Raw genomic sequence first — 24,695 nt, 5'->3', positions numbered from 1 at the left:
AATGCAGACAGGTGGACAGGTAAAGATATAAAGACAGACTACCAGAAAGACGTTTAAGTACTTTAGTTGTTTAACAGATTGAAATAAGTGTCATGTGTATCCAATATCCGCAGGATTAGAACTGTTTCTCAGACATACTGAAAAATCACGTATAGCATCGTATTAGAGACAATTTTCACAAATAATAAAACAAACTCCTTTCAATCTTATAATAATTCATATCTGCACAAAGCTGTCTATAATACGATGGGATAAATAACTATTCTCGTATTCATTCGAATCCGGTGGATAGGAACCAGTTCTTATCCATACGAAAAAACTATGTCTAGCATCGTATTATATCCAGCTTTCTACGAATATAAAAATGTACAATCATAAGATTAAAACCAGTTTTTCAGCACGTGCCTTCGGCACCTCGGGGATAAAAAAATCTGGTTTTAATCTTATAATTGTACATTCTATATCCGCGGAAAGCCGTTTATAATACGATGAAAGAAATAACTATTCTTAGCTAACTTATTTAATTGTTCCTTGACTCCCGCACAGTTGTTGAAAAGAGACGCCAAGCTGTCTGGTTGGTTGTCTTGTGGGTGTTATTACAATTCCACCAGTCATATTTTGTTTTCATCAATAAAAAGCTAGGTAATTAAAAGATATAAATTCTATTATATAAAGTAGTAATTTTTTTTGTCTAAAGCTTAAGATTTCATTAAGTACTGAACTAATTGAGTTCTCCATTTAAGTGAAGCTTCACATAGGCGACAAGATGTTTTTTTGCTATTTTTTCTTCCATTCTCCTACGAAAACAAAGCCTTTATAGAGGTTAGGGGCGAATCTGCTTGTGAATAAAAAAATAGTTTTATTTTGTTTAAATAAGTGAAAAGTTAGGTTTTTAGCTATTTCAAATGAATACCTTTGACAACCTTAAGAAAATCGCGTGGTACTTATGTGGTATTCGGCGACCCTGAGCCATGTTATGTGGCAACCCTGACCTTGGTTCGGAGAAGGGCCGAGGGCCCTCCCCCGAGTACTGGGGAAGGGGTCAGCATGACCCCTCCCCATGCTTTAAAATTAATGATAGATTTTGACAGCTGTACTATGGCTAAGCTGCATTGTTTGGTTCCCCCACCCCTTTCCAGGGATGGGGGATCATTGTTGCCCATTTTGATTAATGTATATATAGTTATATTGATTTTGCTCTAGTATTATTTATTCCAATCTGTGTATTTATTATTTGTTGTATTATAAAGTAGTAACCTTTAGACCCTGAATAAAGTAACATCTGAATAGACTTTGTTTGTTATTTAGTGATAGCTAGAGAAGCCCAGCTTCTCTATAATTATACGTGTCCACGTCTGTTCGCACTGCCGTAGTCATTTGAACTTGGGTAACGGCCATTTAACCGAGGCGGTTACCACACTTACATAAAAAAGTCCAAATTACCAAAAGATTTTTATAACCCCTTAAATTAACTTGTTCACGAGAAAAAATTGTAAAAATGCCTAAAAGAAGGTGTATCAACTTTTTTTTTTATAGCTAGCCGGTTCTTTTAGTAAGTAGTAGATGTAAAATTTTTCATAGAATTCAGATATGCAATCGGTTTTTTTGTAGACCTCTTATTTTTTAAGTAATTTAAGTTTTTTAAAAAAATAATTAAGTCGGTTTTAAGGTACTAAAACGCAACAAAATAAAAGAAGAAAATGGCCAGTAAGAACAAAAATAGTAAGATCTTTAATTTGACACCTTACTTTTAAAATTCTGTTGAGTAATTATTGAAAAAATCTATTTTTTTAACCTCGGTTTAATAAAAACTTTAGACCTAAATATTTTCTCAAACAGACATAAAAAACATGGGTTCATATATACCTTTAGAATCAGAAAAATATTACGAATCCATTGTAAGCAAAATTGAAAAAAAGTAAAAAAATTAAAAAAATTAAAAATGGCCAATTGTATTTTTTGTTCTGGCAACACTATCGTCTTCCCTTTTTTACCCCCTCTTTACCCCCTCTATACCCCCTTCCCATTTTTATACTCAATTCAAAAGTTAAGACGTTGCCTGTTGTCTTAACCTCTTTTCGAGGAAGCTTTGTGTTTATCAAGTTCAAAATTAATTCCTTATCATTAATCCTAAAACTAAGCGCAAATGTCGTCTTTTTTGACTTTCCCTTCATAAAGTGACGCAGCATGGATTGTTTATATGCGCCCACGTTTTTCACTTTTGAATGAGACATGAGTGTGTGAAGATTTCGGAGAACAAAATTGGGCCTATCATTGGTCTCATAGTGTGTGAACGACCCTAGTATATCAGGGATTTGAAACCATAAGAGCTTCAGGTAGAATTTGTTAATTTTACAAGGAAGAATGGTGTATAGGACGATTATATGTAGTTTTTAAAAGGCTTTAGCCAGCTAAGCATGAAACTTAATTATGATTAATATATGTTTTAGTAATTTTTATGTGCCTTATTGTTGCATTTAACAATGATTTATTAAACCAAATAATTTTCCTTTAAAGCCAAAGTTTCCAAAGATTTTTTACCGTAGAGAAAAATGATTTTTAAAAAGCAAATAAGATTACGTGGTTATAAATAACTGGAATTATGAACTAATTGATATTGTAATTTCAGGTCTTTGAAATAATTTCATCAATAAATCTATATTCAAACCTGCTGTTGAAACTTGATGGTTCCTGGTATTGGGGGTTTGTATGTTCGCCAACTGATCTCGTGAACTTCCCGCTAATTTGGAAGTCAAGCTCAACCAAAGTGTCATGGTTGAGACAATTTCAAAGTATCTGATGAATAGGCGTTAGCATTCATCAAGAGATCAATAGCATCTAGATTATTGATGCAAAAAAGAAAGAGCTGCACAAGCAATTTCAAATGATTGGAGTTTGAAGGAGCTGCACAAGCGAATTTCAAAGAAGTGAAGGTTGAAGTCAGACATATGTCTACTAGAAATCTATTCAATAGATCTTAGACGATGGAAATTTGAAACTGTCGGGTCAATATTTCTTTAATATTCCCCCTAGTTTCTAACTGTCCAAAGACGTTTATAACAATTAGGGAAAGGGTTGAATTTGGACAGGAAACCTAAATATTAAAATCTTTTCTAAATTTATACGATCCTGAAAGTTAATATTTACTGATATTTTCCAATAAATTTTTTCGTTTCGTCAAAATTTGGAAAAATAGCCAATATGGCTGTCTAGAAAAAACACGAAACCTCTACACCTAATATTTTCTCAGTGTTTTTTTTACTTTTTATACAATTTTTTTTAAAAATTAAATATTGATGAGTTTTTTATTTTTATAGAATGAATTATAAAAAAAATAATATTGGTTGATTGGTTTTTGCGATATCAGAACTCAGAACCATATCAGTTTTACTTTTAAACAATTCAATAAATATGAAAACTTTAAAAATTAAATATTGATGAGTTTTTTTTATTTTTTTAGAATGAATTATAAAAAAATAATATTGGTTGATTGGTTTTTGCGATATCAGAACCATATCAGTTTTACTTGTAAACAATTCAATAAATATGAAAACTTAGATATAAAATTTGTATAATAGATAAGACTTTTAAATAATTTATTCTCCCCTTTCTTTATTCCAAAAATCTCGATTTTTCTTTCATTGTCATATCCTAGTATTTATTATGTGCATTTGTATTGTCGTGTGAGTATGTGAGAGGGTTGTAAAGGATAGATAAATTACCACCCCCCCCCCCTCTCCCTCACATAGCTGTTAAGACTTAAGATTTTTTGTTTCAGGCTTTCAGCGTATCTACTCTATAATAATCCACCTTCCAAAGATCCAACACCCTACATTATCCAACCCTCCACCCTGCTTACTGTCTTCTACATTTCAACTCAACCATATATCAAACTTGCTAATATCATAAAGTGAAAGAAAAGTTAAAAAATAAACCACCAATAACCATTAAATAATGTATTAATCATTCTAACTCAAGTAATATGTACTAATTTATTATTTAACCTAACATACTAACAAAACAATAATCATAACTTTTTTTACTTTAATGAAATAAATAATCTAAATAAATAAATAAACTATGTTGACTTAAATAAAATGAAAATAAATATTTTTATTTTATTTGGATTGGAGTTAGTTTTGTAAATTGTAACGATTTGTCCTTGTTCTCTAAGGTCTCATATTTCCTGTATCATGAGTTGACCCTTAGCTTTATGCGGTCATAAATGTCCCCCCCCCCCCAAAAAAAAAAACGCTTTTATCAATATACCTTGTATATTGGGGAATATTAACAAGGATTAAAACATCCATAAAAACTAGTACTGAAACTTTATGACAAACGGATACAGGAAGCAAATGCCTACATTACCAGAAATGAAAAAAGCTATCCGCTTTCTTACGGAGATTGACCAGCCCTAATTATAAAAAAGCTATTGTTCTGTAAGATTAAAACGATTTCTGAAACTGTATAACAAACGGATAATAACACAAACACTTAAATAGTTCAGAATAGTCGACAAATAGTCGACGGACAAACTGACCCTAATTATAGAAAATTATTGTTCTGTATGAACTTGAAGATCTCATATTTCTCATGTGAGTTCAGTTAAGTTGACCCTTCCAGTTTCCCTTCCTTAATCAGGTGACATAAATTTTTCCTCCCCGCCCCCCCCCCAAAAAATAAATATTGTACAGCGATTAAGGCGCGAAGATATGTTAATTTTATTTACCATAAAAACGAGTACTTTTATTATCAAACTGACATTATTCTTTTATTTCAGTAATTATGGGAAAATTGAAACAAATTTAAAATGCACGGAAAAATGTCTATAAAAATTTTAAAAAACTTAATTATGAAATAGCTTCGCTCCAAAAAAAATAAAATACTGAAGGGAAACAAACTAATCTCAAATCTTAAATATATATGAACATAGCTTTGTAAGTATGTCTGTCCAGGCGATAAATTTAATTCAAAAAATAGATATTTATCAAATTATCACATCGTATTATAAGCGTATGACCGGAAAGTAAAAACGATTTCTTTCAACTGAAGTCCAAAAAAACCGTATATAGTTATTCCGAATTTTACGATTTGTATTTAATAAAAGATAGACAGACAAAAAGAAAGAACTAAAATTATTAAAGTGATTATCTAAATTTGGTTACTATCATCATATCTTTGTAGTTTGTATAATTGATCAAAAAGCCTTCATAAAACTCCTAGGAAAGTTTTTTATCCGTGGAGATTAACAGACATCCTATTATTTTATTCTTTGGTTTTCAATGATAACTATGATATATAGACAGAACAGAAATGTACAATCGTTTGATTATTAAAACCAGTTTTTTTAGCCCCGAGGAGCCGTTTAACTATGAAAGAAATAGCTATCTGTCTTAAAGAACGAACGAATTAAAAAGTAAAAACTTTGTATATTTGTTTTATTCAAAAAGAGTAGGTTTTATTGCAATTAGAGTCTTCCAACTAATTCACTTACAATTTTGCTTCATATCCGTGTCATGTTATTTAGTTGACCCTTTTTAAAAAAATTTAAATTTCCCTTCCTTGCGAAAGAATGTTTTTAAAACTTAAAACATATGAAATGATATTATCACAGATATTATCATCAATCTATAATATAATTGGCCAAAAAGCCTTCATAAAGTGTTATAAAGCATATAGAGAAGTTATCTATATTCCAACTTTCAATATGTAACTTTGAAGCAATTTTGTTTGTTTTCTACATTACCGAATACTTTGTGAAATCAATTCGTCTTAAATGTAACTTTTCTTAAAAATAGGTTTCTAAAACTTGAAATATAATTTTTAACTTTTCTCACCAATGAATGATGAAAGTATAAATTTAAGAACAATTTGAAATATTTACCCTCTAACGGCTAATTTATTTACTATAATTTCATCGTATTAAATCCAAATTTAATCTTGTTTCTCCCCCCCCCCCCCCACCCCAATTATTACCATACCATTACCAGGTTGGTTACGATATTATATATTTGTTTTTTATCCGTGGACCGTGTGACATGAAAGATTAAGCATCAAATCCTCCCCCCCTCCTCAAAGGGGAAATTAGCATAATTCTTACATGTCTACCTAATAATTATAAAACATACATAAGTAGCGAAGCTCTAAAATTATGAATAATAAATAGACCATTTGGAACAATGTATGGTTGTCTTTTGAAGCATTAAGCTAATAGAAAAACGTTAAAACTTAAACAATTGAATTTACAATTACATAATCCTAAATTTGCCTAAACTTAAAATTGTTTATTAATTATTTCTTATCAGTTCAGCATTTTGATTTTTGATTATTATTTATTATTGTCAACTGTCCTATCCCCTCCTAATATTTATGTTTTTCCCCCTTTTTTTTTGGGGGGGGGGGGGAGCTAAACAGATATCCTATTACCTCCTAATATTTATTACATACAACACCAACCCCAATTTTAGGGGGTTACATGGGGGGGGGGGGGGGGGGGGGCGCGCATTACCACTCCGCCCATATTCATAATGAGCGGTGAAAATGGACAAAAAAATTGTAAAATACGTGATAAAAAACACATTTATAACAATCTTTTTCTATATATAACAATATAGTGTATTTCCGTAAAAAGACTCGGACGGAGGGACGTATGGACATACCTTAATTATAGAGTAACAAGGATTCTTATAATTTCATTTTCACTATGTTTATATATATGAGAGGGGGGGGGGGGGGGTCACGATTAATTTTTAACTTGGGGAGTGGGTAAGATTATAATTTATTATACTAGTGTAGTCTCACCCCTCCCCTATTTGAAGGTTGACCGTTACATTACAACTTACGATACAAATATTGACCCCTCCCCCCCCCCCCCTCCCCAAGAAATAAGTTAACAATTCAAAACATATGGAAAATAGGAATTAGCGAAGCTTTTCTATAATTTGTGTTGGTTATAAACGTCAGTTAGTATTACTATTTTATATAATTTATAGACAGAATACTTACTTTATAATTATACTTATGCATTTATGTTAATGTTCCCCCCCCCCCCCCAAGAAACAAAACAAAACAAAACATATGGAAAATTCAAAATACTAGGAATTAGCGAAGCTTTTCTATAATTAGTGTTGGTTATAGACGTCAGTATGTTAGTATTTATATAATTTATACTTATAGACAGAATACTTACTTATAATTTTGATTATACTAATGCATTTATGTTAATGTTTTGCTTTAATGGATATTGTCATCCTTGTTAAAAATATTTCACACATCCCATTGAAGATATCTAGAATATTATAAATCTTAATAATTTCTTGGAAACCAACAACAAAGAAAAATTTGTAGGGGGTAATTAATGATTCCTTGAAATTTCATTTGCTTACAGACCTTTGAAGTGACAACATTTGAACATTTGTTTTATTTTTGCTATCGTTATTATGGCGGAACAAGGACAGAGAGTCACAGTTGGGCGCAGGCGCAAGCCGGTAGCGATGGATGACTTGGTTCCTTACTTCCCCCGTACACTTACCTGTACAGATCCAGAACCAAGTTTATACCCCGACCTGATGCCTGGATGGTACGCCCATTATCAGGTCCTTCACAGATCTTTTAAAGATATATCTAACCTGCTTTACAGGTCGGGGTTTCAGAGTGTTCGGAATATGCAGGCGATCAGACTATTTAGTGAAGGAATTGGTATATACCAATTCCTTCACCAAGCCCTTCCATCTTCTCAGCGTACACGCGAACAAAACCAACTTGTTCTGCAGCAAATGGAAGCAAAATGCAACGGTTACCGTGACGACGTTATCCAGGCGTTAGCTGTCTATGACCGTGCGATAGGATTAGATGGCACAGTAGATCTATCAGATGAAGACGAATATCCCGATATCTCCGGCGATGTAAATCCATCTTCCGATGATGGAGATATTGACGCCATCCTGGAAGTTCTGGAACACGAAGGTGGCGCGAGCGAAGGTGAAGGTGATGACTCTGATGAGTCAGTGATCATTATCGATTGAGTTGAGAATGAGATCGCATTCCTGTGAATATTTAGTTAGATTCCACATAAATAACATAACTTGACATATATATGCTATAATAATAAAACTATGAAAAATAATTTTCTTATTTTTATTTAATTTAATTTGTAATTGCGATGCTGCTCTATAATTTGAATTATAATTGAAGAAGTAAGCTCTGTTTGTCTGTAGCTAAGGATCTCGCTAACCACTGAACCTATATGGTTCTCCTTTACAGTACAGCTTCGTATAGGTCCTTAGATGGTTTTATTTGTGTACTTATTTTAACTTTGAATTGAAGACATAAATTTAAAATTATCAATAGCTATAGTATTAACTTTAACAAACAAAAACATTTAAAGTGCCACTAGAGGCCTCTAGGGGCGTAGCCGCTAGTAAACTTATAAAGAAGTAAGCTCTGTTTGTCTGTAGCTAAGGATCTCGCTAACCACTGAACCTATATGGTTCTCCTTTACAGTACAGCTTCGTATAGGTCCTTAGATGGTTTTAGGCTATTTTTCTGCCCTTTCATATCCCTTCGAATATAGAGCCTCTAAATGCTAGGGGCGCAGCCGTTTGTATCCAAGGAAGAGACTCGAGAGACGTTTGATATAGTTATTTGATATACTTAGGTAGGTAGGTAGGTAGGTTCGAATATAGAGCCTCTAAATGCTAGGGGCGCAGCCGTTTGTATCCAAGGAAGGAAGAGAGACGTTTGATATAGTTATTTGATAAAACTTAGGTAGGTTAGGTAAGCGTTCCACGTATTTAAAATTATCAATAGCTATTTCTTGCATCGTTAACGAATAAAAGCTAACTATCTCGGACGAAAAATCAACATGTTTAAAATGGACGTACGGACATTCTGGTAATGATTATAGAGTTGCTACGCTTTCTAAATCGGACGGACCGACCATAAGAATGAATAAAAAAGTGTATTATTTCGAGTTTCTTATCACATTTATTTTTATCACGAATATGAATATGAAATGAAATGAATGAATTTATGAAATACAAAATGAAAATGAAACAATGAAATTGAAAAACGAAAAAAAAACAGACAGACAGACAGACATATTTACATTTAGAAATATAAAGTAGATTTGCTACTAAAAAATGAAACAATGAAATTGAAAAAAAAATTAAATGAAAATATTAAAACTAAAGAAAAGGGGTAGTTTCACGAAATGCATTTGAACTTAATTTAGTGAACCGCATATTTTATCCTGGTTAAATGGGTAAACTACATTTATATGGCATATATTTGAAATGAATTCAATTTTCTACCACGTAGTTTTTAAAATATCAAGACCTTAAAATTGTCTTTTTTGTGATATATGCAATTTAAAAAGACGATTTTCAAGTCTTGACATTTTAAAAACTATGTGGTAGAAAATTGAAATTTTTTCAAATATATGCCATATAAATGTAGTTTAACCATTTAACCAGGATAAAATATGCGGTTCACTAAATTAAGTTTAAATGCATTTCGTGAAACTACCCCTTTAAAAAATCTGCAAATTTAGTAAATAAAGTATAATATAAATATATCAAAAATAGTATATACAAAATTTGAAAATATCCCCCCCACCAATAAAAATAACCGCGGGCGCTCGGCCCCCTAGCCATATAACCTAACCTAGCCTAACCTAATCCAGTCATTTAGTCGGGGGGGGGGGGGGGGGGATAATTGGAATTCTAGTAAATAAAGTAAATATATCAAAAATAGTATATACAAAATACAAAATAGATTTTTACAATTTTTATCCCCCCCCCCCCCCACCAATAAAAATAACCGCGGGCGCTCGGCCCCCTAGCCATATAACCTAACCTAGCCTAACCTAATCCAGTCATTTAGTCGGGGGGGGGGGGGGGGATAACAACACAAAATAACAATAAATTAACAGTAAATATCAACAATAATCAATAGAATTGAAATTGATTATTGTTGATATTTACTGTGGCGTGCGCACCTATTGTCAAATTGAAAATAGGTTGCACACGTTGAGGTTGACGTTCTTGCTGTGGCGGGGGTGGGGGAGGTGGATTGTTGTCGGGAAGGGGCTCTGGAGGGTCGTCCTGCTGTTGAGGGTGGTCCGGCTCTTGAGGATGGTCCGGTTGTGGTGGTTGATGGGGAACATTGACATTATTGTTGTTCCCCATCTGTTGGATAACCTGTTGACCTTAATAAATTAAATCAAAATTAAAATTAAAATCTCTCAGGAGGGTGGTCGATAGATCGATGTACATCCCCAGTGATTTTCCCTTCTGTAGATTACAATTAGTTCCATAAAAGCCAAAAAAAATACATTTTAATTAAAGATCCAGCTTAGATTTTTTGACGCATTTTTTGGAGCTTCTCTTTTATGGATGTTTTCATCCTTGTTTTATAATAATCATGTAAGCAATTCTGTATGATATTTACTATTAATTTAAAATAAATGGTTATTTTTTCCAAACCATAAAATATCTCAACGCAATTAATTAATTAAATTAATTCCAAAAGGTGAATTTATTATTTTAGAGTAAGGTTACTGGACAAACGTATTATATATAATACCTACCTAATTGTCTTGCAGCATTACGGCGTCGTTGTCGTCGAACTCGACGCTGGTCATCAGGCTGGGGTGCAATAGCAGCCACAACCGGATCATCTCGGAGGGGGGCCTCAACAGGAACAGGAAGAGGAACAGCGACACCTTAATAAATTATAAATGTATAGAGTCGAAGCAAAATTTTAAGTAAATTTGTTGGAAAACTGCTTCATACAGGATAATGTTTATGGTCATACTTACATTTCTAGGACTTAATTATAGAGTTGCTTCGCTTATAATATTATTCTTTGTTGTCCAAGGAATCAATATACCAAAAACCAGATCAAACGGATAATTAGATCACATAAAATTTTGTTGTTATAAAAGTAGAAAAATCAACATGTTTAAAAGGGACGTACGGACATTCTGGTAATGCTTATAGAGTTGCTTCGCTTTCTAAATCGTACGTAACTACATCATGCAAAGTTTGAAATCGATAGGACAATTCTAACATGCCTAAATTAACGAATAAAAGCTAACTATCTCGGACGAAAAATCAACATGTTTAAAATGGACGTACGGACATTCTGGTAATGATTATAGAGTTGCTACGCTTTCTAAATCGGACGGACCGACCATAATTATAGAAAAGCTTCGCTTTTTAAAAGGTAAAAAGGAGAACCCGATCGGTTCATCGGTTAGCGAGATCCTTTAGTATAAGGATTATTTATTCATTATATTACACTTGGTGGAATAAGTTATAACTATAAAAACAAGGATGACAACATCCATAAAAGCGAAGCTCTGAAAAGGTAGGACAAACGGACATTAACACTTGTATAATGTCATGTTTATAATTGTTTATGGTTATGGTTATGGATTTACGGACATTCTGGTAATGATTATAGAGTTGCTTCGCTTTCTAAATCGTACGTAACTACATCATAATAAATAAATAAACTAAAAATAAATAGAATTCAATATATATTATACCTGGGTCAAGTTGTTGACGTCGTTCAAGTATTCGCTGGCTCCTTCGTTTCGTGCTGCTGGGTACTCTAGATTTCATTATTCGTTCGGAATCGGATATTTATACTGAAATAATAATTTAATAATTAGTATTTTATTTTTCATAATGCAAATGCAGATATAATTAATTTCAATTTCAATTCAATTTCATCAAAACGTTCACAATATACGTATAAAAACACTGCAAAATCAAATATTAAAAAATAATTAACTTTATAAGTTTATTTTATGCGTATATAAAAACTAATTACGCATTAAAACAAAGAGAAAGGCGGTCAAAAGGTAGAGAAAGCCATTAAAATAAAGGGGTTGTATGCAAAAATGTAATTTCCTCATTACCTTCCGATAAGCCGCTGAAATTTATTTTGCCTTTTCTCGGCAGTTTTCGGCGGTTGCGCCGCCGTTTCTTCTCCCCTTAGTATCCAAGTAACTTGAAGTTGGCTGGCCCATCTCTCGTTCGTCGCCAACCTACTATTTAACTTTAAATTACAAATTTGTAAAATGTAAATTATCTTTATAAACCAACCTAATGCCGTAAAATCAATCTTCGAATAAACCAACCTAATGCCGTAAAATCAATCTTCGATATTTATTATTTAGAAAATGTTAAGATTTTTAATTTGTTAATACTAATAGTCTAATAGCATGAAAAAATTTTATCTTTACATACCCTTTAAAATAAGTGGCATCCGCATTTAGAGCCTAGAGGTCAATATCCAAACATATATGGGTGGGGGAAAAGGGTTTTACATGTAAGTAACAGTTAACACCTTTATAGTCCCCCCCCCAAAATAAAGGGAAGGGCAATGGGCTGTTTATTTTACTCTAGTCTCCCCCCCCTCCCCTTTTAAGGAGGGTTGCTATATGAAAAGAAAGGGTTGAACTTGATTTTGAATATAACCCCCCCCCCCCCCAAAAAAAATACAAAGAATAATCCCTTTATTTATTTAAATTTTCCTTTATAAAAATTTTCCATAATATATATATGACGACACCTTTATTATACATAGAATATATGAAAAGAAAGGGTTGAACTTGATTTTGAATATAACCCCCCCCCCCCCCCAAAAAAAAATACAAAGAATAATCCCTTTATTTATTTAAATTTTCCTTTATAAAAATTTTCCATAATATATATATGACGACACCTTTATTATAACCCCCCTTTATTTATTTAAATTTTCCTTTATAAAAATTTTCCACTAATGCTGGGTGACGGGAGAGAGTTTTTTTTTTAACTTTTAAGAAAGGTTTATATATATGACACCTTTATAAATTATAACCTTATATTATAATGGCCGATAAATTGATGTACACTCCCAATGATGATGCACAAAATTACCCCTTTTGTAAATAACAATTCATAGTTGAAACGTTTTTACACTCAACTTAATGAAGCAACCAAGTCCCAAAATTCCCCAAAATTGTTGAGCAAACCAAAAAGAAAACGTTGGTATAAAACTTTGTTTTTAAAAGATATGAAATGATACAGATATTCATCATATCATTATCATCAATCTATTCTATAATTGGCCAAAAAGCCTTCATAAAGTGACCTCAAAGCTGACAATGTCAATGGTAATCCTTGAATGTTATGTAACTTCCAATATGTAACTATGAAGCAATTTTGTTTGTCTACATTACCGAATACTTTTTTAATTCTATTCATCTCAAATGTAACTTTTCTTAAAAATAGGTTTCTAAAACTTGAAATATAATTTTTAACTTTTCTTACCAATGAATGATGAAACTTAAGTATAAATTGAAAAACAATTTGAAATATCCAGCCTCTAACGGCTAATTTATTTACTAAAATTTCATCGTATTAAATCCAAATTAAATCTTGTTGGTTCCCCCCCCCCCCTCCTCCTAACCATTACGTTATGATGGGTGGAGAAAAAAAGATTACATATAATTATATTCAAATAAGAAGTGTTGAAAAAGGGGGGTGGGGCAGGTTTCAAATAATCTTTAATCTTTTAATCTTTAATCTTTTACGGAGGGTAAATTAAGTGTTAAATTACCCCTTCTGCAGATTAAGCATCAAATCCTCCCCCCTCCTCAAGGGGAAATTAGGAGAATTCTTAGTCTTACATGTCATATAAATATTTTCCAACACATCCCATGATTTCCCTCGTACTTCGTAGTAATTGGATACGGATTATAGTTATACCCCCCCCCCCCCACACTTTCTTTTATGTGTGTTTATTTTATCCCTTACTATTCCAAAAAATAAAATTATGGGTGGAGTTACTGTTAAGTTGTTAACCCTTTTCTTCCCCCAATCATCCAATGTAAGCGGTAACCTGGCCATTCTCACCACCTTAGGCTTAAAGTCATAAAGTCATAATTAATATTAATCTTTTTTTTTAGTTTTAGTTCAGTTACAACATCGTTAGAGAATGGCTGAGCCTGACTCTAATAAAGTTATAGGTGACGATGATGACAGTGAGGTTGTCCAAGCTATGCCTGACTCTTCAGTTACGCGTACTCGTAGTTTGCGTGAACGTAAGACGATCCCCGATGCAAGCATACCCGATGTTTTGGATGAGGTTGACCTTGATATGTTGGAGGAAAAGGAGGGTTTGGGGTCCCCCCCCAAAAAAATAACCCCCAGTGATAACATTAGGTAATAATAATATTTTCATTTTATATTTAATAATGTTATAAAAAAACTAAAAGGGGTAGTTTCACGAAGTTTATTTATTAAGCTCAAATGCATTTCGTGAAACTACCCCTTATAAAATTAGTGGGTTTCGTCGTATTTTTACTTTTTATTTACTATTAAGCTCAAATGCATACCCCTAATAAAATTATAATAAATGGGATTATGAAAAGTAGTAACTTTTTATCTTAGGGTAGGTAAATGTTATTTATTTATTTAATTTTCAGTTGCACTCCAGGGTCGGTAATGTTGGAGGAGAAGGAGGGGTTGGGGACCCCCACAAAAAAAATAACCCCCAGTGATAACATTAGGTAATAATAATATTTTCATTTTATATTTAATAATGTTATAAAAAAACTAAAAGGGGTAGTTTCACGAAGTGCATCTACCCATGCTAAAAAAAGTATAGAAATGGGATTTTTACAGTAACTTTTTATTTATTAAGCTCAAATGCATTTCGTGAAACTACCCCTTATAAAATTAGTGGGTTTCGTCGTATTTTTACTTTTTATTTACTATTAAGCTCAAATGCATACCCCTAATAAAATTATAATAAATGGGATTATGAAAAGTATTGTATTTTTACAGTAACTTTTTATCTTAGGGTAGGTAAATGTTAAAAAAATATCCTTACTTACTTTTGGTCAGGTTAGGTTGGGTCCTCCATCCATCCTCCGGGGCGCATTCCTTCCATGTTCAGCAACTCTCGGTGCTCTACACACCAAGAGAGGCCATTTTTTTTTAGAATATAATCCCAAATTTGGTAAATTTGGTGGGTTCTAAAAAGAACCAGAGAAATTGAAAATTTATTTATTTATTTAATTTCAGTTGCACTCCAGTCACTTCAAAAATAGCTGATCCACAACGGAAGCGAATAATAACAAAGTTGTGTTCACCTCCAAGGGTCAAGAAAAGAAGAACAGAGTCTTCTCCACAATCGAGGTAAAAAAAACAAGTAGCCAAATAATTTTTTTTTATTTTGTCCAGAGGGCAAGGGAAAAATAATATTAATTAATAATTAAAATAATAGGCTATTTTTTTAAGGTCAAAACCTGACAGCCCAGAACCTGAAAATCCAACTTCACCCCCCAAACCTTCTCCCCAATCGAGGTAAAAAAAACAAGTAGCCAAATAATTTTTATATTTTGTCCAGAGGGCAAGGGAAAAATAATATTAATTAATAATTAAAATAATAGGCTATTTTTTTAAGGTCAAAACCTGACAGCCCAGAACCTGAAAATCCAACTTCACCCCCCAAACCTTCTCCCCAATCGAGGTAAAAAAAACAAGTAGCCAAATAATTTTTATATTTTGTCCAGAGGGCAAGGGAAAAATAATATTAATTAATTATTTTAAGGTCAAAACCAGCAAGCCCACAACCAGCTTCACAAACAACACCAGATACATCACCAATGCGCCCACTCAACGTAACGCCGCCGCCGTCTCCATCACCTACAAGTACAACAGCCACACCTAAAGCCGCAGCTGGAGACACACCTTCTTCAGCACAGTCATCCCCAGCTGGAGAAAAGCCAAAAGGGAGAGGTGGCCGTACAAGTACAACAGCCACACCTAAAGCCGCAGCCAAACCTAAAGCCGCAGCCACACCTACAACACCAGCTGGAGACACACCTTCTTCAGCACAGTCATCCCCAGCTGGAGAAAAGCCAAAAGGGAGAGGTGGCCGACAAAAAGGATCCAAGAATAAACCCAAGATGAACAGTGACAGTACGGAACATATGTTCATCAAAGGTAAGCTTAAATTAGTATAATTAATATCAATAACATAGGTAGTAACATTAAAAATTTAATTGACAGGATGTCTATTTGTCTGTACTTAAATAAAATACATTATATTATATTTATAATTAATAACCATACAATCTCAACCGTAAATACATAAATTTCTAGAATACTAGTTTGTTTTACTTTACCTATAATATATTAAATTAACTGTTCTATTGATTACCTAGACTGCGTGGGTACAGTACAAGGGGACACACACTCGCTCTATGACCGCCTTGATGGGAAGAGGATAACATATAGTAATGGTGATAAGGTACAAACATAAATACTAAAAATAATAATAAAATGTAGAGGGGGGGGGGGGGGCAATTCTTGATGGGAAGAGGATAACATATAGTAATGGTGATAAGGTACAAACATAAATACTAAAAATAATAATAAAATGTAGAGGGGGGGGGGGGGGGGCAAAAGTGACACTTTTTGAAAGCAAAACTAAAAGTCAAGAAAGGAACACAACTAAAAAAAGAGTTACAGGTGTGAGATTATTAAATAAAATGTTTAATAAAATTAAAATTACTTCAGGTTTATGTCTACTTGGTTAAAGTGCTTGAAGATCATGCTTACATGATCCCCAACTACCCTGGAAAGGGTCAGAATAAGACCCCGTGGGGGCGGGGGTGCAAATACTGTAACTTCCATACCTGGGATGGCACATACCACGTGAAAGAATACCCCAAAGAGGGAAAACCATTAGAGAGATTTATACTGCAAGAAACTAACCTTCTTAGGTAATAATATTAAGTTGACATAAAATAACATGATGTATTAACGCAACGTGCCGGAGCCGTATAATTTTGATGCGGCTACGGCTCCGGGGAGCCGTATTTGGAAATACGGCTCCCGGAATTTGATAAAATAAGATAAATAATATAAAATATTTTGCTTTTATTTGATTAAAGCTATATAAAAGTAGAAGGATGTGTGTCTATTTGTTAAGTAACAATAGTTTTTCAGTTTATTATATGGAAATAGACCGTTGCCAAATTATAATATTACTTTAAAAAATCATTTTTACCTAGTCCGGAGCCGGAGCCGTTTTTAACAAAAAATACGGCTCCGGATCCGGCTCCACAAAAAATGTTGCTGCTCCCGGCTCCAGAACACTGGTATTAAGTATTCATAAACATTGATTAAAAATATATACTGACAGACAAGGTGAATTATAGAGTAGCTTTGCTAAAAAAAATAATATTAATTGCTTACCTGTTTAGGAGGTTTAGCCGTCACTGGATCATTGACCACAGAGATGTTTACCGAGAGTATAGGAAGGGAGTGAACCTGGCCAGCTTTCAGAGGAAGTTTCAACAGGCCCAGGCAGATGCTGAAGTTATCCATGAAGTCAAAATATACGTCACTGCCCTAGAAGCGCTGCGCCACATAACAGGAAAACTGGTTAATAATGAAAGTTTCCTTCGCTTTAAGGTAAATGTATGTTTAATATTTTTGATCATATTTGCTGTTATCTAATGTCTCATACCTATATTTTTTTAAACAAAATTAATTGAAAATGATTGCTAAAATCGAAATATATCTTCATGTCAGTTAGAATAGTGTATTTTTTAAAAATAGGTTGAAAAACATACTAACTTTAAAAAATTCGCTTTAAGGATACGGATGCCAATGCCTTTGACCATATCGTCGCCAAGCAGGTCGGTTTACTTGAGAAAGGCAAGAAGCAGGATGCACCCACCAGCAAACAGCTTCATAACTGGCTGCAGGGGCAGCACAAGTATTACATGGAATCCTTCAAGAAGATTTTAGAAAATAAAGGTATTAATAACTATTAACTATTAAGTATTATAATTTATAAACTAAAACATTACTAAATAATTTCAAAATCTGAAAGAAATAACAAATAATTAATTTAAATTATCTTCACTTCCGCGGGTGTGTACATTGCCGAAATCGAAGGAAAGGTGCACACCTGCGGAAAAAATGTTAATATTTAATTATTTTAAATAATCAATATTATCTTTGTTTCCGCAGGTTTGCACCTTTCCTTCGACTTCGGCAATGTTCACCACACCGACTTCATTGCAGGTAACCTAAATAAAATAAATAAACTATTATTATTTATTAATGCAATTACAACTGCAGCAGCTACATAACCTGAATTAAATAAAGTAAAGTAAACTATTATGAATGAATAATATAAAAGAATTACTAATTTTTCAGTAACTGCAAACTATACCGATGCAGACGGTCCCAAAGAATTGTTGCTCGCCTGTGAACAGGTATAAGTTTAAAATTAATTCTTAGAAATTTAGAATGACCACAAATACCTAAATGATAATTTGATTAATTACTTATGTTTAGATGCCTAAACCCGATGCTTCCGGCCGCAGCATCTACGAATATTTCGAAGAACTGTTGAAAAGGTTTGGGCTTGAGCATTATCAACTTCTCAGCTCCACATCCGACTCGGCTGCCAACTGTGTAAAGGTAATGAAAAATTATAAATTATAATTATAAAATCATAACTATTTAATAGTTTTTTCTCGCATCGTATTTTAAATGGCTTTCCGCGGATGTAAAATGTACAATTGTAAGATAAAACCAGTTTTTTTAGATGAATATTTGAATGAATACGAGAATTAATATTATAAAACAATACCATTAGAAAGTAAATCATTAATTTATTTTTCATTCTTTAGTCCGTCAAGATACTCAATGAAGAGCACGGGAAAACCCCCACAGAGTATACAAGTTTCATGAACCATGAGGGAGTCAGTGATGATGATAGTGATAAGGAAGACACACCTGAGGCTGATAGTGAAGATGAAATCCCGTTGGATATGTTTATAGAAGATTTAGATGAGGTTGAGGATGGTGTTGTAGAAGCCGAAGGTGAGGGTCAGGATGGAGATGAAGAAACCCTGGCAGGAACAAGACAAGGCGATGGCGGCGATGGCGGCATATCAAGTGCGATTTTCTACAGGTCCATCGCCATCAAAGATCCACAACAAAGAGAGGGTAAGTAAAGTTAAATTAAATTCATTCCCAAAAAATTCAATGAATTACATTTAATGATTTACAGGGGTAGTTTCACGAAATGCATTTAACTAAATTATATTAATTTATTAAATTATTTCTTTTCAGCAATCACAAATTTCGGGAAACTAATAGAAGAGAACATCCAAAGAACAATGAAATGTGATGAGCAGAAATGTGGACTTATAGTGGGAGGTGTTTGCCTCAACCACCAAGTGGAGTTGGCGTTGAAGCAGGCTGCCAAAGTTGTAAGTAAATTAATTAAATGATTAATAGAACCAACTAAATAACTTATACAGTAACTTAAAAAGTTAAATAATAAATTATACAAAAACGTGAAAATTAACAAATATTATATTTTTTTAGAAAGGGAAGGGGTACAACAGAACCATAATTAACCTGGCAAAGCTGGTCAGTAAAATTATGAATAACAAGAAGCTGCGTCGCATTTTGGTAGAGAGTGGACAACGTATGCTTACCAGATACGTGGAGACGAGATGGAGCTCCAGAATGAACATGATAAAGCGGTTCTTAGAGTTGTTTGACAACAAACCACTACTTCAGAAGGTGAAAAAATCCGTGCAGGATCAGAAAGGTAAACCCAAAAAAGTTAATTATAATTTAAACAACAATTTAAAACTAACAAAATTACCAATTTAAATTTCTCTCTGTCCCTTAATTAAACAAAAGAGAAAGGTAACAAATAGAAGTTTATTAAAATTTAAACTAAATAAATTATTTCTTCTCTCGTTCCCTTAATTAAAAATTAGAACTGTATATATCAATAGAATTAATTTTTAATTTTTAATTTTTAATTTTTATTTTAGTCAACAAGAAGTTTGACAATCTGTGGCCAACACCTGACCAGGTTCTTGCCCTCAGAGAAGTCCTGGAAGTGTTGGAGTGTGTGGATACCATGCTGACAATTCCTGCACAAGCCCATGAGGCCACAATCGTCCAGATGTTCACCATGCTGGATACGGTGTTCTTTACCCTACGGACAAGTATGCCTGGCAACTTATTCGCTAGACGTGTATTCAAGTTCCTTCACCTGAGAGTTAACAAGATTGTCCGTACTAATGCAGGATGGCAAGTCTGTCTCTACCTACACCCCCTGTCACGCAGTCATTTGGAAATGATTGCGAGTGGCACACAAAGCTTTACGGTGACACAGGATGAAGCAAAAACAATTTTACAACAAGCACCCAAAAATTGTAGGTTGTTGGGTGAACGGCTACACCGAATCTCACTGAGAGCCAACCTAAGTCCTGAAGAAAAGGCAGATGAAGAGGCCGACCTGCGTAGAGCTAATGCGGATGCCGACAATGAGGATTCCGAAGCTGACGAGTACGAATCTCCAGAAACTGCACCTCCCACAGGTAAAGATATACAATATTAATTAAAATAGATAATAATAATAACATTAGTTAAATAATTCAATTATCATTTTTATTAATTATATTTATGTATTACAGGCATGATGACACCCATCCAAAAGATGTTTTGGAACAAACAACAAGAGTTCAAAGAAATTCAGGCTCAAGCAGCAGCCAAGAAGAAAAAGAAAGAACAACGTGACAAACAGAAGGATCCCCTGGACGTCATGAAGAAACACCTGAAAGCTGGGCTGAAGGATTGGAATAACATAGAAGAATCCAAGTTGCATGCCTTGACATACGGTTACCAACGTGAAGTCGCTAAGATAAAGGAGGAAATTGCGAAAGTCAAAAAATCTAAGTCCAAGGATTTCGATGTTGAAGAACGCCAGAAACTGTACAAACAAGGAGCAATGACCGCAACCCACAGGATGCTTACTGCCAGGTATGAACATGTTGCAGAGAAGATATGTTATCCACCTGGACTTGTCAGTTTGATGACCAACTTCAACAACTTACCTGTTTCTAATGCGAGGTGTGAGAGAATTTTCTCACACCTCAAATTAGTTTACTCATCGAGGCGGTATAACCTAGAGAAAGAAACCATCCACGCCATCATGTTCTTGAAGATGAACAAGCTAGTCCCCAAGAAGTCCCAAGCATTTTGGGATAGGCAGGTAAAAGTTACCAAGAAGACAGCAACCAAGGAACTGGAAAAGTGAAATAATTTTTGTAAATATGTTTATCATATTAATTATGTTGGAAAGAAATAAAGTAGAAGTAAAGTAAAACAAATAATTTAATGAAATAATTTTGTGTTTTTTAAATATCTGTATCATTACCATTATAAAATAAATGTTGTAATAAAACCCAAAAAACTGTTTATTGATATATTTTTTTTTTTGCAGTATTGTTATTTAATTTAACAAGGATGAATAATCAATAAGTAGCGAAGCCAAAAACATTACTCAAATCATACTTGTCTTGTGTCTTTATGCGTGGATGGTCTCTTGCTCGAGGTTCTAGAGTAAATAAGTTGGACATCAAATGAAAGTAAATACTAAATATCCAAAAATAAATTTGAATTTCAATTAAAGGGTGATGGAAAAAAATAAAAATGCGTACTTGCCGCTTCGCTTATATTATTGTACATTCAAACATCAGTAAACCAAAAATCAGACCAATCGGATAATTAGGTCACATAAAAATTTGTTGTTAAAATGTAAAAAAAATACGGACATTAATGTCAGAACTGAATTATCAGAATGCGAATATATAAGAGTCTAAGCAAAATTGTAAGTAAATTTGTTTAAAAACAGCTTGATAATCAGGTTTAATATGAGCGTACATTTAAAACCGAGTTTCAACGCAAAAAAACGCGGAGCCGAATCTAGAAATACGGCTGCGGATGTGTGTATATTTGGTAACATATGGTTTTTAAGTTTAATTTAAGGAAATAGACCGTTAAATCATATTATTACTGTAAAAACTCACTTTTAACTAATGTGGAGCCGAGCCGTTCTGAACGACGTAAAAAAATGCACGGAAATTCTTTTCGAACACAGGGATTCAATATTTTTAGGTAAGACTTATCGATAAAACACACCCGATACTTTGTAATTTTGGAACGATATAAAAAAATAAAAAATAAACATAATTAAAAACAAAGTATGGAGCTTGCCGAATTATTCACAGTATAAAATCTGTGCGTTTAAAATTGAAATTACCAAAAGGCAAAATAAGAATAATTAAGTTATAACGAACAGACTTATCACTTTATATTTACAAATTATTACAAAATCCTTACCTTAATATACAGTAAATGATTATGTGTACTGCCTTCCGAAATAGAAAACATAGCCTATTATTTTGACGTGTATGTACTCTTATGACATTCACTCAAAACAATAGACTACAATAATTTTTTTCGGACGACAGTACAGAATTAGATCTTCTTGTGTTGACACTTGACTAAGACTTTGTTTCTTTCTTCTTTTTTTTTATAACTATGCAAATAATATTTATCACTTTATTTTATTGTATTAATATAATTCCATTTGAAGTTTTCACATTGAATATTAAATTTTTTATTATTTTTCACTTTTCTTTGTATCTAACTAACGCGTAGTATACGTGTCAATACACTCTGAAATTCAAATAAGGACTGAAGAACTATGTGTGTGTGCACGAGGTGCACGAGGTAGAAATGTACATGGGTAATTAGAAACTTCAATATAATTTATTTCGTTATATTTACATTTTTTAAAATAAGATTTTTTAATATGTTTTGACCACGGTAAATAATAAAAATTTGTTGGAGGAATTTTTGTGTATATATTTATCCCTGATATAACAGCATACACCGGAAACGGATGATATCAAATAACAGGGAATCTATAAATATATTGTTACAAATACAATTACAAACTATTATAAGTTAACTTTAATATATTTCATTATCGTTATATACTTTTTTTACGTAATGCAAAATTATCCTTTTTTAATATTAGGAAGAATTTTTATTTTACCCTGTAAAAAAAGCAATGAAAAAAGTAAGACGTCTAAAATGTCGTATTCTTAACAGGTAGACTTTTTGGAGTAAGGAAATTATGTCATCACATTAATTTCATAGAAAGAACCTAAAAGTCTAATATATCTAGTAAATTTTATTTCGGAATTGTTTAACGAACATACTTAATTTAAGATTGCGTGATTTATTTCGAAATAGAAATATAAAACGTAAAAATTTATTATTTTTCAAAATCTTCTATTTATTTACCAAGTACTTCGTATATAAATATTAAGAAATTTGAATATTTAGAAAAATAGAAATAGGGATGTATTTTTGAACGAAGTGAGAGGGGAATTAATATCCTATTTTTGAAATAGAATTCTTGCACACGTATATAAATATTCCCCAATTTCAATATTTTCATATGTCTAAATTCCCTTCCAAATTTACTCGAAATACGATACGTTTAGGGTTTAGAATAGTTAATATTTAAAATATCTAGTAGACACATCATTGGTTGAAGTTTAGGCATTAGCAAATTTCAAATAACCTGATGGTTGAAGGCGCTGCACAAGCAATTTCAAATGGTTCTGAAGAATAGGCATTAGCATTCTTCAAAGAATCTGAAGAATAGGCGTTAGCATTCTTCAATAAATCAATAGCATATAGTGTATTGATGCAAAAAACATTGACAATTTTTCTGTGAAATAATTACCTAGTGAATCAATATGGTGCTCACTAAAAAGCAGAAAATTGAGCGAGCTATCGCTATTGGCAATGAAAGGCTAGAGGTGTTTGACGAACAGATAAAAGTGTTTTATGAAAATCTAAAAGCCTGCCAAAGTTTTAGTTCATGTGAAAATGTGAATTTAAAATCAATTCGTGACATTTTTAGTGAGGTCAAGGACCAATCTGACCTAATAAAAAGTCTAAAATCTGCCGTGGAGACTAGTGAGATGCGCAAGTTCAAGCGTGATTTGGATGAAGCTAGTGAACAGAAAACTGTTGCAGATAAAGTTTATGCGTCGTTGGAACAGTGTACAAAAATTCTGCACTGGCTTGACAATGATTCAGACGACGTGAGGTCGAGCACTGTCGCCAGGAACCTCGACGTCGTTGAGAAGGTGAGGATGGACATGGGGGTGCTTAAAATTTCCATGGAGTTGCGCCAAGAAGTACGTGATATGTACCGAAGGCTTAGAGAGATGGAACGTCGTTCATCTAACTCGGATAAGCTTGGTGTCTGTGGCACCAATAATTACGACAGTTATCATAGTCGTATGTTGCATGAGGCTAGTGCTAGTGTGAATACAGTCTACAAATCAAGTTCTGCGCCTAGCACATGTACCTTCTTGCTGCAAATAGTTCCAGTTGTAGCACCTGGCGGCGGCGCCTGCCATGCCGCCGTCAGGTTTGATTCTGGTGCAAATCTATCACTTGTGTCTGAGAAGTTGTCCAGCAAGTTGAAGCTGAAATCTACCGGCAGATATACAAACATTTCTGTTGCTGACGGTAGTGAATCATCCTGCCGCAATGTGGTGTTCTATCTGAAGGACAGGGATGGTAACTTGAGAGAATTTGAGGCAGCTGTTATGCCTAACCTCGGAGGTGGCAACGAGATGCGCTCGGTCCATCCGGAAACCGCCGCCGAAATATTTAAGATGCCGCCAGAAAGATTTACATATATTAGTGGAGGCTTAGATATCATCATTGGAAATACACATCCTGACGTGTTTCCATCAACCTACCAGAAAGTGG

At 33.3% G+C, this 24,695-nt stretch overlaps 3 protein-coding genes across 3 annotated transcripts; all 3 read left to right on the top strand.

Annotated features, from left to right (window-relative positions):
- Window positions 1–12,674: 12,674 nt before the first annotated feature.
- LOC145332765 (uncharacterized) lies at window positions 12,675–15,366 on the top strand. The gene is made up of 4 exons (XM_080177823.1): window positions 12,675–14,216; window positions 14,480–14,563; window positions 15,081–15,194; window positions 15,297–15,366. The coding sequence occupies exons 1-4, from the start codon at window positions 13,990–13,992 to the stop codon at window positions 15,364–15,366; spliced, it is 495 nt and encodes a 164-aa protein (XP_080033949.1). The 5' UTR covers window positions 12,675–13,989.
- Window positions 15,367–16,229: 863 nt separating this feature from the next.
- On the top strand, window positions 16,230–17,940 carry LOC145332764 (uncharacterized). The gene is made up of 4 exons (XM_080177822.1): window positions 16,230–16,311; window positions 16,581–16,786; window positions 17,270–17,480; window positions 17,666–17,940. Exons 2-4 carry the CDS (start codon window positions 16,623–16,625, stop codon window positions 17,843–17,845), a joined length of 555 nt encoding a protein of 184 aa, XP_080033948.1. The 5' UTR covers window positions 16,230–16,311; window positions 16,581–16,622; the 3' UTR covers window positions 17,846–17,940.
- A 437-nt stretch (window positions 17,941–18,377) lies between these two features.
- Window positions 18,378–23,454, top strand: LOC145332763 (uncharacterized). The gene is made up of 5 exons (XM_080177821.1): window positions 18,378–19,031; window positions 19,158–19,297; window positions 19,416–19,644; window positions 19,877–20,428; window positions 20,525–23,454. Exons 1-5 carry the CDS (start codon window positions 18,770–18,772, stop codon window positions 21,145–21,147), a joined length of 1,806 nt encoding a protein of 601 aa, XP_080033947.1. The 5' UTR covers window positions 18,378–18,769; the 3' UTR covers window positions 21,148–23,454.
- The last annotated feature ends 1,241 nt before the right edge of the window (window positions 23,455–24,695 follow it).

Source organism: Acartia tonsa, chromosome 11 (assembly GCF_053477335.1).
Source record: "Acartia tonsa isolate MP-2025a chromosome 11, ASM5347733v1, whole genome shotgun sequence".
Classification (NCBI taxonomy): Eukaryota; Metazoa; Arthropoda; class Copepoda; order Calanoida; family Acartiidae; genus Acartia; species Acartia tonsa.
The sequence above is the reverse complement of the archived record's forward strand: the minus strand, read 5'-3'. Positions and strand labels throughout refer to the sequence as shown.